We start from the raw sequence: 13,909 nt of genomic DNA on the forward strand, positions 1-13,909 counted from the left end.
AGAGGGTGAGTGAGGACAACTATGTTCAGTTTGTATAATAGAATAGTAATGGTCATCAGATGATGTTATTTTATGTGTGATGCAGCAAGAGTAGTAATCCATTCTGGATATTCAGAATCTTTTCCCAGTTTCCTTTATTGAAGTATATGCAGGGTAGCCAAAGGACAGAGCAATATCTCTCCTCTGACTGCCAGAACAATGATTACAGTATATTTTATAGGTGAATGTTCACATTATCCATCAATTAGAGTTCAGATTACATCCAGATTAGTATGGTATGATTGAACTTAAAAATGTGTTGCTGGAAAAGCGCAGCTGGTCAGGCAGCATCAAAGGAACAGGAGAATCTCCTTTGATGCTGCCTGACCTGCTGCGCTTTTCCAGCAACACATTTTTAAGCTCTGATCTCCAGCATCTGCAGTCCTCATTTTCTCCTATGGTATAATTGATACAACATCCTTTTTTTGGGTCACAATCCATCTCCTCCACACTCTTGGTTCGTCCACTCCCTTCATGTCCAAACGTGTTCATGCTAGTCTAAGCCTTGTTGATCATAGTCCACTATTCTAAGGCATGTTTATGTGTTATCTTAACCTGCTCATATATTTGGATAATGGGTCAGGAGAGGCCCACATATGGAAAATCACTGGCAATACTAACTTAAGATTAGTGTCGGAGACCAGTCCGAAATTCATAGGCCTGAGTGATGGCCTTTATAGGTTTTATTTGTAGCAGTGATCCATTGTCTCTTTCTGATTGTTAAAATATATGCTTATTATTGCAAGTGTCTGTTGTGTTTGGCCACATTAAATTGCTAAAATATATAGATAGAAATACTTTGCTATGTATTTAATAGGTTGGCTTTATCAGTGGTGAACTGCCACCAGTTCCTTGGAATCTGTGCACTGCCAGGTAAGCCATTTGATTTGATTTGATTTGATTTCTTATTATCACATGTAACGAGATACATTTAACAGTATTGTTTTGCGTGCTATACATGGGTTGGGGGTGTCCAGAACTTTAGGGCATAGGTTTAGGGTGAGAGGGCAATGATTTAAAAGGACCTAAGGGGCAATGTTTCATGCAGAGGGTGGTACGTGTATGGAATGAGCTGCCAGAGGAAGTGGTGGAGGCTGGTACAATTACAACATTTAAAAGTCATATGTACAGGAAGGTTTTAGAGGGATATCGGTTAAGTGCTGGCAAATGGGACTAGATTAATTTAGGATATCTGGTTGGCATGGACAAGTTGGACCGAAGGGTCTGTTTCCGTGCTGTACATCTCTATGACTAAATCGTACCTTACATAAGTACATCAGAATGCAGAATGCTGTGTTGCAGCCATAGAGAAGGTGCAGAGAAAGATCAACTCTAATATATGAGAGGTCTGTTCACAAGTCTGATAACAATGCAGAAGAAACTGTTGGTTCGTGGTTTCAAACTTTTGTATCTTCTGCTATAGGGTTCTGGTCTGCGATCAGTAATTTGCTTATTTTTAGGTGGTGTGAATTATGCCCAGATCCCTGATTCTAACTCTGGACTTATTTAGGAATATGAAGTGAAAAAGATAGTTGGCAGGTAGTTCAGGGCAAAAGAATCTCTGTGTTTATAACATACAAAAGTAAGTATAATAAAAGAAATAAAAGCAAATGTAATAAACAGTGAAATTAATGCTTGCAATTATACAGAGGACAGTAATTAAACACACTATTAACATTAAACAAAGCTTAAACACTATTAGAAGCGAAACACAGTTTTAATCAGACTTCCTACCCTTGGGGTTCCCTGCACTGTCACCACCCACCTTCCTCTCCCTGCTAGCTAGGATAGAAACTTTGGGGTCTCAGGAGTTTCAGCTCACCATTGACAAAACACAGTTTCAAAGTGTGCCCATGTTGCTGAGGTTCTTGCCGTTGGTTCTCTTGGCTTGGAACAGGCTGTGTTTGGAAGCTTTGTTTGAATAGCACTTGGTTGGCATTCCCCTACTCAGGTGTCCTTTGTTGCGATGATGCTCTTAGAAGCTGAATCAGAAAGACAAACTATATTGGGTCTCTATGGTTCTCGGTCCCAAGGCTGCTTGTTGGGGCTGGAAGCCTGCGGGGAAGCTGTTTCTGCAGAAGCTTTTTGATGGAAAGGCTCTTCCTCTCCATTGAGATCAGGGCTGGCAGTTATACAGCCTGTGTGCCCCGTATTTCTCTCAAATCTGTGTTGTCCATTTGTGTCTGGTGTTCCCTTTGAGGTCAAATGGTTTCTTGTAAATGGAAAGAGTACATGTAAAGAGTATATGTAAAGGGATTCTGATTGAAGTTGAATGCCCGATATCTCAGTGAATGAATCCTGATTGAAGTTGAATGTTGGGTTCCAAAATGTTAGCATGAGGTATAAACATTAGTTTCAGTCTAGTGTGTTGGGTCTGGTTAATTGTTCTCTTGGAGAGGAGGTGTACATTGTATTTCCAGGTTGAACAATAGTCCCAGACTGAAATCATTCTTGCTCTGTGTGTGTTTGTTGCAGCCTTTGTCCAACACTTTAGACAATAGGAAAATCCAAGGTCTTGTCCAGTATTTTAGATAATGGCGATTTTTCCTCAGTTCTACACTGCCCTGTCAAAGAGCGTGGAATAGAGTAGAAACGGGTTGAGAGGGTTCTTTGATTATGTTGGCTGCTTTCCTGATGAAGTAGATAGAGTCAATGCAAGGAAGGCTGGTTTTCATGATGGACTGGGCTGTATTAACAACTCTCTGTAATTTCCTGCAGTCTTGGACACTGCAGTTGCCGTTTCAAACTGTGATGTCTGGATATGATTCTTTCTGTGGTCCATCTATAAAAGTTGGTGAGACTCCATGGGGACATGCCAAATTTCACTAGTCTTCTGTATGTTTTCTTAACTGTTTCATCGACACGGGTGGACCAGGAAAGACTGTTGGTGATATTTACTCCTAGGAACTTGAAGCTTTCGACCACCTCCACCTCAGTAGTATTGATAGAGATAGGGAAGGGTCCTGCACTCCACTTCCTGAAATCAATGACCAGTTCTTTCATTTCACTGACATTGAAGACCGTTATCTTTATAACATGCCACTAAGCTCTATCTCTTTCCTGTACTTTGTTATGTCATTGTTTGACATCCAACCCACTGCAGTGGTGTCATCAGCAAACTTGTCATCAGCCACACAGTTGTGAGTGTATAATGAGTGTACTGAGGAGCTGAGTATGCAGCCTCGCGGGGAACAGTGTTAAGGATTATTATGGAGGAAGTGTTGTTGCCTGTCCTTACTGATTGCAGTCTATGGGTCAAGAAGTCAAGGGTCCAGTTGCAGAGAGGGGAGAAGAGTCTTAGGTCTCAAAGTTTGGACAGGAGTTTGGTTGGAATTATGGTGTTGAAGACAGAGCTAAAGTTAATACATAGGAGTCTGATGTAGGTGCCCTTGTTATCCAGATGTACAAGGGATGAGAGTAGGTTCAGGGAAATGGATCTATTGCGACTGTAGCCGAAGTGAAATGTATCAAGGCAATCTGGGACACTGGAATTGATGTGAATCATTACTAACCTCATAAAGAACTTCATAATAATGGATGTCAGAGCCACTGGATGGTAGTCATGAAGGCACATTGCCTGATTTTGCTTTTACACTGGGATGATAGTGGTCTTCTTGAAGCAGGTGGGAATCTCATGTCAGAGTAGGTATAGGTTAAAGATGTCTACAAATACTCCCACCAGCTGAACCACACAGGATCTGAGTGCACAGCCAGGGAACGGAAATTTAACCCTAAACTTTAACAAGTTTACAATCACATTTTTTAACTCTAATTTGCGATGAAATATTCAAAATCTCTGGAATTTGTCATCTACATGGGACAAGTATTTAAGGGGAGCTCCTTTCCTACCAATTTGATTTTTAAACACCTTGATCAACAATGCTTATGAAGTGGGACATGGCACTGGGCAGGGTGACATTAGGCACATGGATACACAAGGTGGCTGCTGAGCCATCAGTTGGCCACTTGACACATAAGATGGCTGCCAGATCATAATATGGAGAGAGATAGCAGAGCAAATACAGACACTGCCTGGGGCCACTAGAATGCCAGCACGATGTACTCACAACCTAGTTGATTAGTTTAAGGTGGGTGGGGGAGACAGTACACGAGTAGCGTGCACTGCCCACCAAAGTGTCTGGGTCTAGCCAACACCTTTGATAGAAATGCTAACAGCTTGATACGGACTCTGTACAGAGTGCTAATAGCCAGGAATGCAGTAATCGTCCTTCTTAGGAAGAGCAATTAGCGCCCATTATTACAGCATTGGACTTCCACGCAGACATTGAAACTAACTATGTCTGTGCTGAAACTAACAACGACCGCGCTGAAATTAACAAGGCTGTGCTGGAACTGACAATGGCTGTATCAAATCTATCAACGATTCTGCAATGATTACCATAAACAAACCATGTTGTAAAGACAATAATCTCATAATTGACCTATTGTATCACAAGATGTATGTAAAAGTATCTTGACATGTGGGCGGCACGGTGGCACAGTAGTTAGCACTGCTACCTCACAGCGCCAGAGACCCGGGTTCAATTCCCGCCTCAGGTGACTGACTGACTGTGTGGAGTTTGCACGTTCTCCCCATGTCTGCGTGGGTTTCCTCCGGGTGCTCCGGTTTCCTCCCACAGTCCAAAGATGTGCAGGTCAGGTGAATTGGCCATGCTAAATTGCCCGTAGTGTTAGGTAAGGGGTAGATGTAGGGGTATGGGTGAGCCCCGCTTCAGCGGGGCGGTGTGGACTTGTTGGGCCGAAGGGCCTGTTTCCACACTGTAAGTAATCTAATCTAATGTGCTCCAGGTCGAGAGAAGAATGGCAGCTGATGCTGTTGGTATCTTTCTCTCCCCAGAGCTCTGGTATTTCCTTGTACAATAAACCGAGACTGGTGATATTCCCCATAACAGTTATAATCAGGTTTCATTAGTAAGAAATAATGGACAGTCAGATGGTACTTGTTAGCATCTCATATCTGGCTGTGTGTTATCTAAAAATCCACTTATCTTCTTCTGTGGAAGGAAAGACCGTGAGAAATACTGTGCTACAGAAATGTAGTGGTTTTAATTTGCCTTAATAGTCAATGGCAATTTAGAAAGTGAGGCTGCAACATCCTGTAAAATAGGTAAATTTTAAATGAAGTAACTCCATAAGCTAGTCTGAGTTTTAAACTGAATTCACAGATAGGATTTCTTATGCCAAACTCTCTGAATCTTACCAACAATCTCGGCATTGTCAATTTGCTGCAAATTCTGCTGGTTTTCTAATTAGAATAAGCCACAGCAAACATCAGTGGATAATCAGTTGGCACCAACCTAAGCTGAAAAGACAGCACAGCAACTGGAATCTTTAAATAATCGAAAGTGTCAGTCTTTTCTCAGCGGTAGCATCTTATTCTGAGTCGGAAGGTTTGGTTTCAAGCACCACTCCAGAAACCTAAAGAACATAATCTAGATTGAGTCAGAAGTATAGCGGTTCAATTGATGCATTAAACCAAGGCTGCAAATGCCCCCTCATTTGGCTAGAAAAGAATCAATGGTGGTATTCACTGTTCTCATTATCCTAGCCAATATATTTAACCTTCAACCAACATTAGAAAAACAAGCTAACTCACTGGATCTTCATTTCTGCAACTATGTTTTTTTATTTTGCTAATATCCATTGACTGGTCAGTGTCCTAAAATTGTGAACAATATTATGTAAATATATGTTATTTCTTTCTAAAATTTAAACTGAAGTTACAATTGATATAATATCATGCTTTTTATTAAACACTTAAGGTCCTGCTGGAGCCTATGGCAGAAGGTTTAAGCAAACCCACCCCAATAAAGAGGAAACACAACCTTATCTTCTTTGCATTTTGAAGCTAATGAATTCATCCCATGTGTTAATGTTTCCATTAAAGACCACAGCCCTTTAAAAAGGAATTGAACTTTCAGTTAATAGCTGAACAGATTACAGGACAAGATTACACATTTTACTGTAGCAAACACTTTTTTATAGGCATTATATTTAAAGTTATAGAACTGAACTCCTTTCACAAACAACCGAAAAAAACCTATCTGGCAGATGTTACATTGTCCTTTAAACAAACATTCAAGGATCCTCGAAACATTCCGAAATGTTTCCATGCTTCCAAGGGTTTAATTCCAAAGTTTTCCTTTCCCAAATGGAAACTTTTAACTGCAGAATCAACATTTACTGTGGGTGTTCATATAAACTTCTCTCTCTTGCTAAATCTAAAAGCAAATTTTTCAGAGTCCTTTGAACTTCTCCAGGTCTTCATCTTTGCAGTCTGAGAATAAGTTTAAACCTCTCTCTCTGTCTCTTTCCACATACACAAGTTCAAATCCAACCTCAGTAGCTAGTGCAATTTAAATTCAATGAATAAAATCTGTTTAATTTCAGTGACAGTCATCACAAAATGATCAGTTATTGTTAAAAACTCACCTGTTTCACTAATTCCTTTAAGGAAGGAAATCTGCCATCTTTACCTGGTCTAACTGACATGTGACTTCAGATTCATAGCAACGATTTGTCAAGCAATTCTTTTATCTAAATTGAATTAATTTGAAACCTAGCCTAAATACCAGAAAACAATCAATTAGTGTCGTAATTCCCTTCTAACTGATAAGGCTAACAGTAATGTAGCCTACAAGTTCCAACAAAGTACAGTGGTGACCCCAGAATCCGAACGCCCTATTGTTCAAACAAATCGGAATCCGAACAATTATTTTGAGAATATTTTTCCCTAAAATCCGAACAAAGTTTCAGAATCCGAACACCACGTACCGTTCAGGTCGCACATGGTTTGTTCAGTTTGTCCCCGGAAGTAGTCGTGAAAGCATCCCTCGTGTGTCCATCACTAGTTTACCTCGTGATTTGTGCTGGTTTCTTTAATTATCACCCTTGGTGCATTCACCATTGCACCCAAGAAGAGCAGTGAAGCAAATAAGTGCATTCACCATTAGCAATCCTCACTAAGGTAGTTATTTTCATGTTAGTACATTTATTTCTTGCTTTTATTAAAAGTGTCTTGAAAGATTAATTCACTTTCCATTATTTCTTATCGGGAAAATAGTTTTGCAATCCGAACAGCCTCCTGGAATGAACTAAATTCGGATTCCGAGGCACCACTGTATTTAATTTAACTATATAAGTAATTTCCTCTTTAATTTTGTTTTGCACCAATTAAGGGTAGATTGCCCATGTGACCTTGTTAGCAGCTGGAGATTATGGACTTCCCTCTTGTCACTTTTTGCCCATCACATATGGGCATTATTCTACAGATTCCATATAACCTCAATTCTACAGTTTTCACCACTGATACGTATCATGCATGTGGTATATTATCTGAGAGTAGTAGCATAGATGGACAACTAATACACACTTATGGAACTGTTTACAATAAAAACAAATTGTTCAACAGGATTCAGAAACAGTTTTTCATATAACAAATAAACACAGAGACAAACTCCGGGGAATGTTGAATCTCCCCCCTTCCCAGGAAAACTTTAGACAGTAAAAAAGGTGATAGGAGGTAAGTGTTACAACAACTCTTTCTCTTATATCTCCCCAACCCCATCATCTTTACTTTCATACAAGAGGAACATTCACTCCTGGTAAGCAGCAACTATGCTTCATCCTAGATTCAGGAGACCAGGGCTTGGCCAACCTCGCTAGGAGAACAAGAACAGAAGCCATGGAGTGGACAAAAGAGGCCACAATTTTTTTTAAGAAGTATTACCCTTGTGGACTAAACCTCCAGGATTCACAAGGAATCCTTCAGTCTCCCTAGTCCCAGTTTTGCTTCACTTTCTCAGCCCAGGCATTGAGTTCCAAAGTCCAGTCCATGTAACCCAACCATTTAATAGGAATATTAATTGCAATGGTCAAGAAAATAATGCAGTTACAACAATGCAGCATGCAATAGAAGAGGCAACATGCAGGTTGCACCAGTTGTTGGGATAATTGTTGCAGTTGAATTAGGTTTTATTGGAAATATATAATACTTCAAAATAATAAATGGGATCATTAGTAACCAAATAAGAGTGTTGCAACAATCACTTGTCTTGATGTCAGCCCTTAACTAATTTCATGGCTTTTTTTGTCAAACTTGCCTTTAGGAAAATAATGATGTACCGGTATTAGAATGTCCTATGTTATAATATTGCTTCCATTTTAATAAATCTGGATTCACAAAAATTATTAAATACTACTTTATTTAAACAGGTTGTAAATTTAAAGATGTAAGAAGAAATCTTCAGAAAGATTTAGGTAATTCATATTTATATATGTATATCATGTTTCTGGTCTTGGGTTCAAGGAAGGTATCCATTTTTGATAACACTTTGATCTTAACTTTTTTGCATTTGAAGCTGTACTTCACTATTTCATTTATACTTTATTTGGGGCTTCTTTCTACCCTGTTGCAGAAGATTTGCTTGCAGACTTCTTCTAATGCTGTTGTAAACTAATGTTTGATGGAGGAGAATAATTCCTATTTGATTTTCCTTTTTTTTTCAGCCAACAATGGGAGCTGAAATAAGCTTGCTTTTGTGGGGAGTAGCAAATCAAGTGTGTGACTGTTGCATACAACAACACAGTACAGTTACACAAGACTGTTGCCTTCTTTTACTGATTGAACTCAATTTAGATAAGCCAGTAGCTCCTGCGATCTGCATTGTCAATTCTATAGTTGGGATTACATGTTATAAACTGTGTGTCTTATATGGAGTTAATCAGTCATCGTCTCCATATTCTTCATTTATTCACAGAAGAGCTCAAGAGTCACAACATACAGGATGTATTTGTGCTCTGTACCAAAGGAGAGATGGTGAAATACAGGGTTCCAGGCTTGTTGGAATCATACGAGCAACAGGGATTCAAAGTGAATCATTATCCTTTCCCTGATGGTAGTGTTCCAGATATTGCTAACTGTTGGAAAATTCTGGAAGAGTTGAGAATCTGCTTGGAAAATGCAAAAAGAATTCTTATCCAGTAGGTGCATTGCAACTGTTAATTGTGAACTTGTAGAAAATGTAAACTTTTACAGTAAATCATTTGCAAATTCAAGTAACTATGTCTCAGTTATGATCAAGTATAGAAATTGTTTAAGACAGATTAGTTGTAACATGGTGAGACTGACTTCCACACTGGTGATGTTAGCACTTATGCAAAGTCCAAATTCGGTGGATTGGCTATGCTAAATTGCCCAGAATGTCCTGGGATGGAGATAATGGGCCGAATGGTCTGCTTCCATACTGTAGGGATTCTGAGTTTCCCGTGTCAGACTATCCTGAATATTCTGGGGAGCTACTGCATTATTGGTGCCTCTGAATGGGAGCTTGGAACCAACAAACTGCAGAAGATTTGAAAGACAGTATCAGTTTCGTCAGTGTTTTTGATTGAAGAAGCAGTTACACATGGTCTGCTACAAACATTTTCTCTGGAGGGCAAGTGTTTCCAGTCAAAAAAAAAGGCAAGATGGGCTGTCCAAGTAGATAACCCTTAAAATGTAATTTTATTCCAGCTTCTAAGCAAACAAATCTGAAATGCAAACAAGTCCTTTTACAAAGCCACTTTTGACTCAATTCCTGCCACAGAGTTGACATCTAGTCTTCAAGGGTGCCTCATTAAATAGGACATTGAATATTAATTCATTATAATTAGTGAGTGTGCTCAATTGAGGGATGTCTCCATGTTCTAGATGGTTGATTAATCCTGGCAAACTGATTAGCATGTTATATACACATAAAAATAGTGGATAATATTGATGCAAAATGTCTTTTAAATCAGAATCCCAAACATTTTCTTGAAACACACTCTAATTATCTTTGCAGATGTTACGGAGGTCTTGGACGTTCATGTCTAAGTAAGTGCAAAATTTAATATCCTATTCTTTCACTTCTTTGTAAACTTTCCCTTTTCTACCAAAGAAAAATTGAAGAATGCTTCCTTAACTCTCAAGTGTCAAGTAATCAGGTTAATAAAACAATTTGAAAGCATTTCCTTCTTACATTGTCTCCTAGTTGCAGCATGTCTTCTACTTCAGTTGTCTGATACTATGTTACCAGAAGAAGCAATTGGCCACCTTCGTGAACTGAGAGGAGCTGCAGCAATACAAACAGTGAAGGTATAAATGAATTACGTCTCAAATCCTTAGACCACAAGAAATAGGAAAAGGAGTAGGCTGCCCAGTCTCTCGGGCCAGCTCTGTCTTTGATTAGGATGATGGTTGATCTGACAATTCTTGATCCTGCTACTGATCAAGGATTGATATCCCAGCCTTTAGGACTCTACCCCCTCAGCTCTCTCAACCCTCTGAAAGAAATTCCTCACCTCAGTCTTAAACTAGCTCCCCTTTATGGGTCTCTGGTCCTTGACTCTCCCATAAGGGGAAACATCCTCTCAGCATTTACCCTGTCAAGCCCCTTTAGGATTTCATATTTCAATTAGATCACCTCTCATTCTTCCAAACTAGTGAGAAAAGTCCCAACTCATTTAGTCTTTTGCTGTGAAGACAATTCCTGCATGCCAAGGATCATCTGGTGAACCTTCTCTGAACTGCCTTCAATGAAATGACAACTTCAAATGTGGCTCCACTATGTTCACTTCCTTCCTTCAAGTCATTAATAGCTTTAGTAATTAGTTGCATTCCCAGCATTGATCTTTTTAGAATCTCGCTGTTCTGGGTCACCAATCTGGAAGCAAACCCCTTATCCCGACTTGCTGTTTCTTGCCCTTGAACCAATTCTCTCTCGCTGCCAAATGTACTACCTCAAACACTGCAGGCTCTTATCTTATGACTTAATCTTTTTAGTACCTTGTCAAATGCCTTCTGGAAGTCCAAACACAACTAATAGTGTCTCACTGATTATTAGGGTTTTTTGAGGATATCTCAACCAGAGTGAATAGAGGGGAACTATGTTCCCTTTTGTGAAACTATGCTGACTCTGCTTGAATAGGTGGATTTTCCAAATGGTAAAAACAATAACTGCAGATGCTGGAAACCAAATTCTGGATTAGTGGTGCTGGAAGAGCACAGCAGTTCAGGCAGCATCCAACGAGCAGCGAAATCGATGTTTCGGGCAAGAGCCCTTCATCAGCAATAAAGGCAGTGAGCCTGAAGCGTGGAGAGATAAGCTAGAGGAGGGTGGGGGTGGGGAGAGAGTAGCATAGCGTACAATGGGTGAGTGGGGGAGGAAATGAAGGTGATAGGGAGGGGAGGGTGGAGTGGATAGGTGGAAAAGGAGCTAGGCAGGTCAGACAAGTCAAGGGAACAGGGCTGAACTGGAAGTTTGAAACTAGGATGAGGTGGGGGAAGGGGAAATGAGGAAGCTCATTCCGAGGCGGAAGATGAGGTGTTCTTCCTCCAGGCGTCTGGTGAGGGAGCGGCGGTGAAGGAGGCCCAGGACAGTGGTTTACAAAATTGAGGGGCATGGTTGAAAATAAATAGACAAAGTCTTTTCCCTGGGATGAGAGTCGGGGCAGCACGGTGGCTCAGTGGTTAGCATGGCTGCTTCAAAGCACTAGGGGCCCAGATTCGATTCCAGCCTCTGACAACTGTCTGTGTGGAGTTTGCGCATTCTTCCTGTGTCTGCGTGGGTTTCCTCCAGGTACTCCAGTTTCCTCCCACAGTCCAAAGATGCTAAATTGCCCATAGCTTAAGTGTGTTAGTTAGACGGAAATGGGTCTTGGTGAGTTACTCTTCGGAGGGTCGGTGTGGACCTGTTGGGCGGAAGGGCCTGTTTCCGCATTGTAGGGAATCTAATCTAATTAGAGGGCATAGGTTTAGGGTGAGAGGGGAAAGATATAAAAGAGGCTGATACAATTGCAACCTTTAAAAGGCATTTGGTTGGGTATATGAAAAGGAATGGTTTGGAGGGATGTGGGCCGGGTGCTGGTAGGTGGGACTAGATTGGGTTGGGATATCTGGTTGGCATGTCCAGGTTGGACCGAATGGTCTGTTTCCATGCTGTACATCTCTATGACTTCTATGATCTTTTAATCAGAGATGGTTAATTAAATACATCTCATTATGATTACCAGATCCAAGATAGGCTGCTCCCTGGTTGGCTCCATGACATATTGCTTTGGGAAACTATCCTTACGGTACTCTGAATTTGTTGTCATAGCGACCCTTTTCAATTTGATTAACCCAATCAACATGAAGAATAACATCACTCCTAACTATTGCTATATTCATCTTAGATGTTCCTATTATTTAGCGTTTATAGTCTTTCCCAGTGTTGGGGAGGGGGGGAATATCTGTGATCAAATAACGGATGTACTCAGCAAATAAAATGGAATATTAATAATTAAAATGCATTTTAATTATTATGCTGTTTTGTTTGACAGCAATACAACTATTTGCATGACTTTCGGGAAAGCATGGCAACATACCTGGCAACAAAAGACGATGTTGCAGCCCGATCAGTGTCAAGATAGAAAAAAGAAAGCAAACCTTTCAAGCTGTACATTGTATATAAATTTTACAATTATCTGACCTAGACAGAAGAATTCTGACTAAAAACCATTATGTTGTAATGCTCAGGTCTTTTTTCCCAATTTATTTCAAATTTTCTAGCTGCATTTTCCATTTGTCTTACATCATATCAAACCTGTTTGGGGCTTTTATTTACTGGTTACAGTTTTATCAAAATACTAAATTGTATGGCATTTTTCAGAAAGTACATGGATATATAGTTATTTAATATACGATGTGAAGTAACTGATTTTCACAGCTGGATCACAAACAGGGCAGAAATAAATTAACTACACCATGTGTTTTAAGGAACAGTTAATCAAAAAATGATGTTGAGAGCAATCAATTGTCTATATAGATAATATGTGTAACTCAGGTTAAACTTAGCCTGAGATAACGATAAATGTCACAACTCAGTATTCAAACTGAACAGTGGAAAAAAGTGTTGGTACTTTTCTACATATGAAAGATGCATGTGAGTGAATCCAAAGATATTATACAAATGTATTTCAGATTTTTGTTGGTGGTCACTTTAGTTCACTGAACTGCTGAAAAATAGTTACGCATTCAACATACAAAAGGTTTCTCCGGAGGTGTTTGAATTGCATGTAATTCCATATATAAGAAACAATACATTATATTGTCGTATAACAAACTATGCCCATTTACTCAACACTGAGCCTTATAGGAAAGTTACAAAGCGATCACAGTGAGAAAGCAAAAGCAAACTCAACATAAAATACAATTAACTCGTCAATTCTTAATGTTTGAATAGGCTCAATGTAAAAGTAAAAATGCATTAATATTAAACTCTATCCTTATAAAAGTACTATAGCATGCAGGAATGGGTTGGTAAAGTCTTTAATCGGTTTTTTTGATTTACAATTGTACTTTTGCAATAAAATGTTATGTGTCCATTCTTAAAAAGCATCAGCCTCAATTTGCTAACAGGAATATTTGTAATGTAGTGTTCAACACAACTCAAGTCGTTCCATATTACTATTTCATTACTGATGTTTCCCATGGTTCACCTAAACATTAAATGTTGCATTTTTCAGCACACATTTTTAACATTTGTTCATTTATTTCCAAGCTTTTTATTTGTAGGGTTTTGTGCAGAAAAATAAACATAGCTGATAAACACATCTAGTGATGACTGCACCAACTAACAAAAGCTATTATGAAAAATGAGTTTGTTATTTGAACCTCAATCATAATTAGAACAACTGGTCCACGAAGGCTCAAAATAACCAAATACGTTATGTAGTGAGTAAATAAAAACTACATAAATATGTCAGTCAAATCAACATTGAGTACTTTGGCACCATTACTAGAGCTAAAACATTTTTAAATAAGTGTTATTTTGCATGGGAACGGGAC

At 39.3% G+C, this 13,909-nt stretch overlaps 1 protein-coding gene across 3 annotated transcripts in view; it reads left to right on the forward strand.

Moving 5' to 3' along the window:
- The window catches only part of cdkn3 (cyclin dependent kinase inhibitor 3), a 30,876-nt gene extending 17,420 nt beyond the window's left edge, over nt 1-13,456 (forward strand). For 2 of the 3 annotated variants that reach the window (XM_072568746.1, XM_072568745.1), the window contains exons 3-8: nt 857-912; nt 8,275-8,319; nt 8,820-9,042; nt 9,885-9,916; nt 10,074-10,177; nt 12,403-13,456. In XM_072568746.1, the coding sequence (XP_072424847.1) occupies nt 857-912; nt 8,275-8,319; nt 8,820-9,042; nt 9,885-9,916; nt 10,074-10,177; nt 12,403-12,492 (550 nt within the window). In that variant the 3' untranslated portion in view covers nt 12,493-13,456. The remainder of the gene's footprint in view (nt 1-856; nt 913-8,274; nt 8,320-8,819; nt 9,043-9,884; nt 9,917-10,073; nt 10,178-12,402) is intronic. The other variant, XM_072568747.1, reaches the window with a different exon arrangement.
- The last annotated feature ends 453 nt before the right edge of the window (nt 13,457-13,909 follow it).

Source organism: Chiloscyllium punctatum, chromosome 4, assembly GCF_047496795.1.
Source record: "Chiloscyllium punctatum isolate Juve2018m chromosome 4, sChiPun1.3, whole genome shotgun sequence".
Lineage (NCBI taxonomy): Eukaryota > Metazoa > Chordata > Chondrichthyes > Orectolobiformes > Hemiscylliidae > Chiloscyllium > Chiloscyllium punctatum.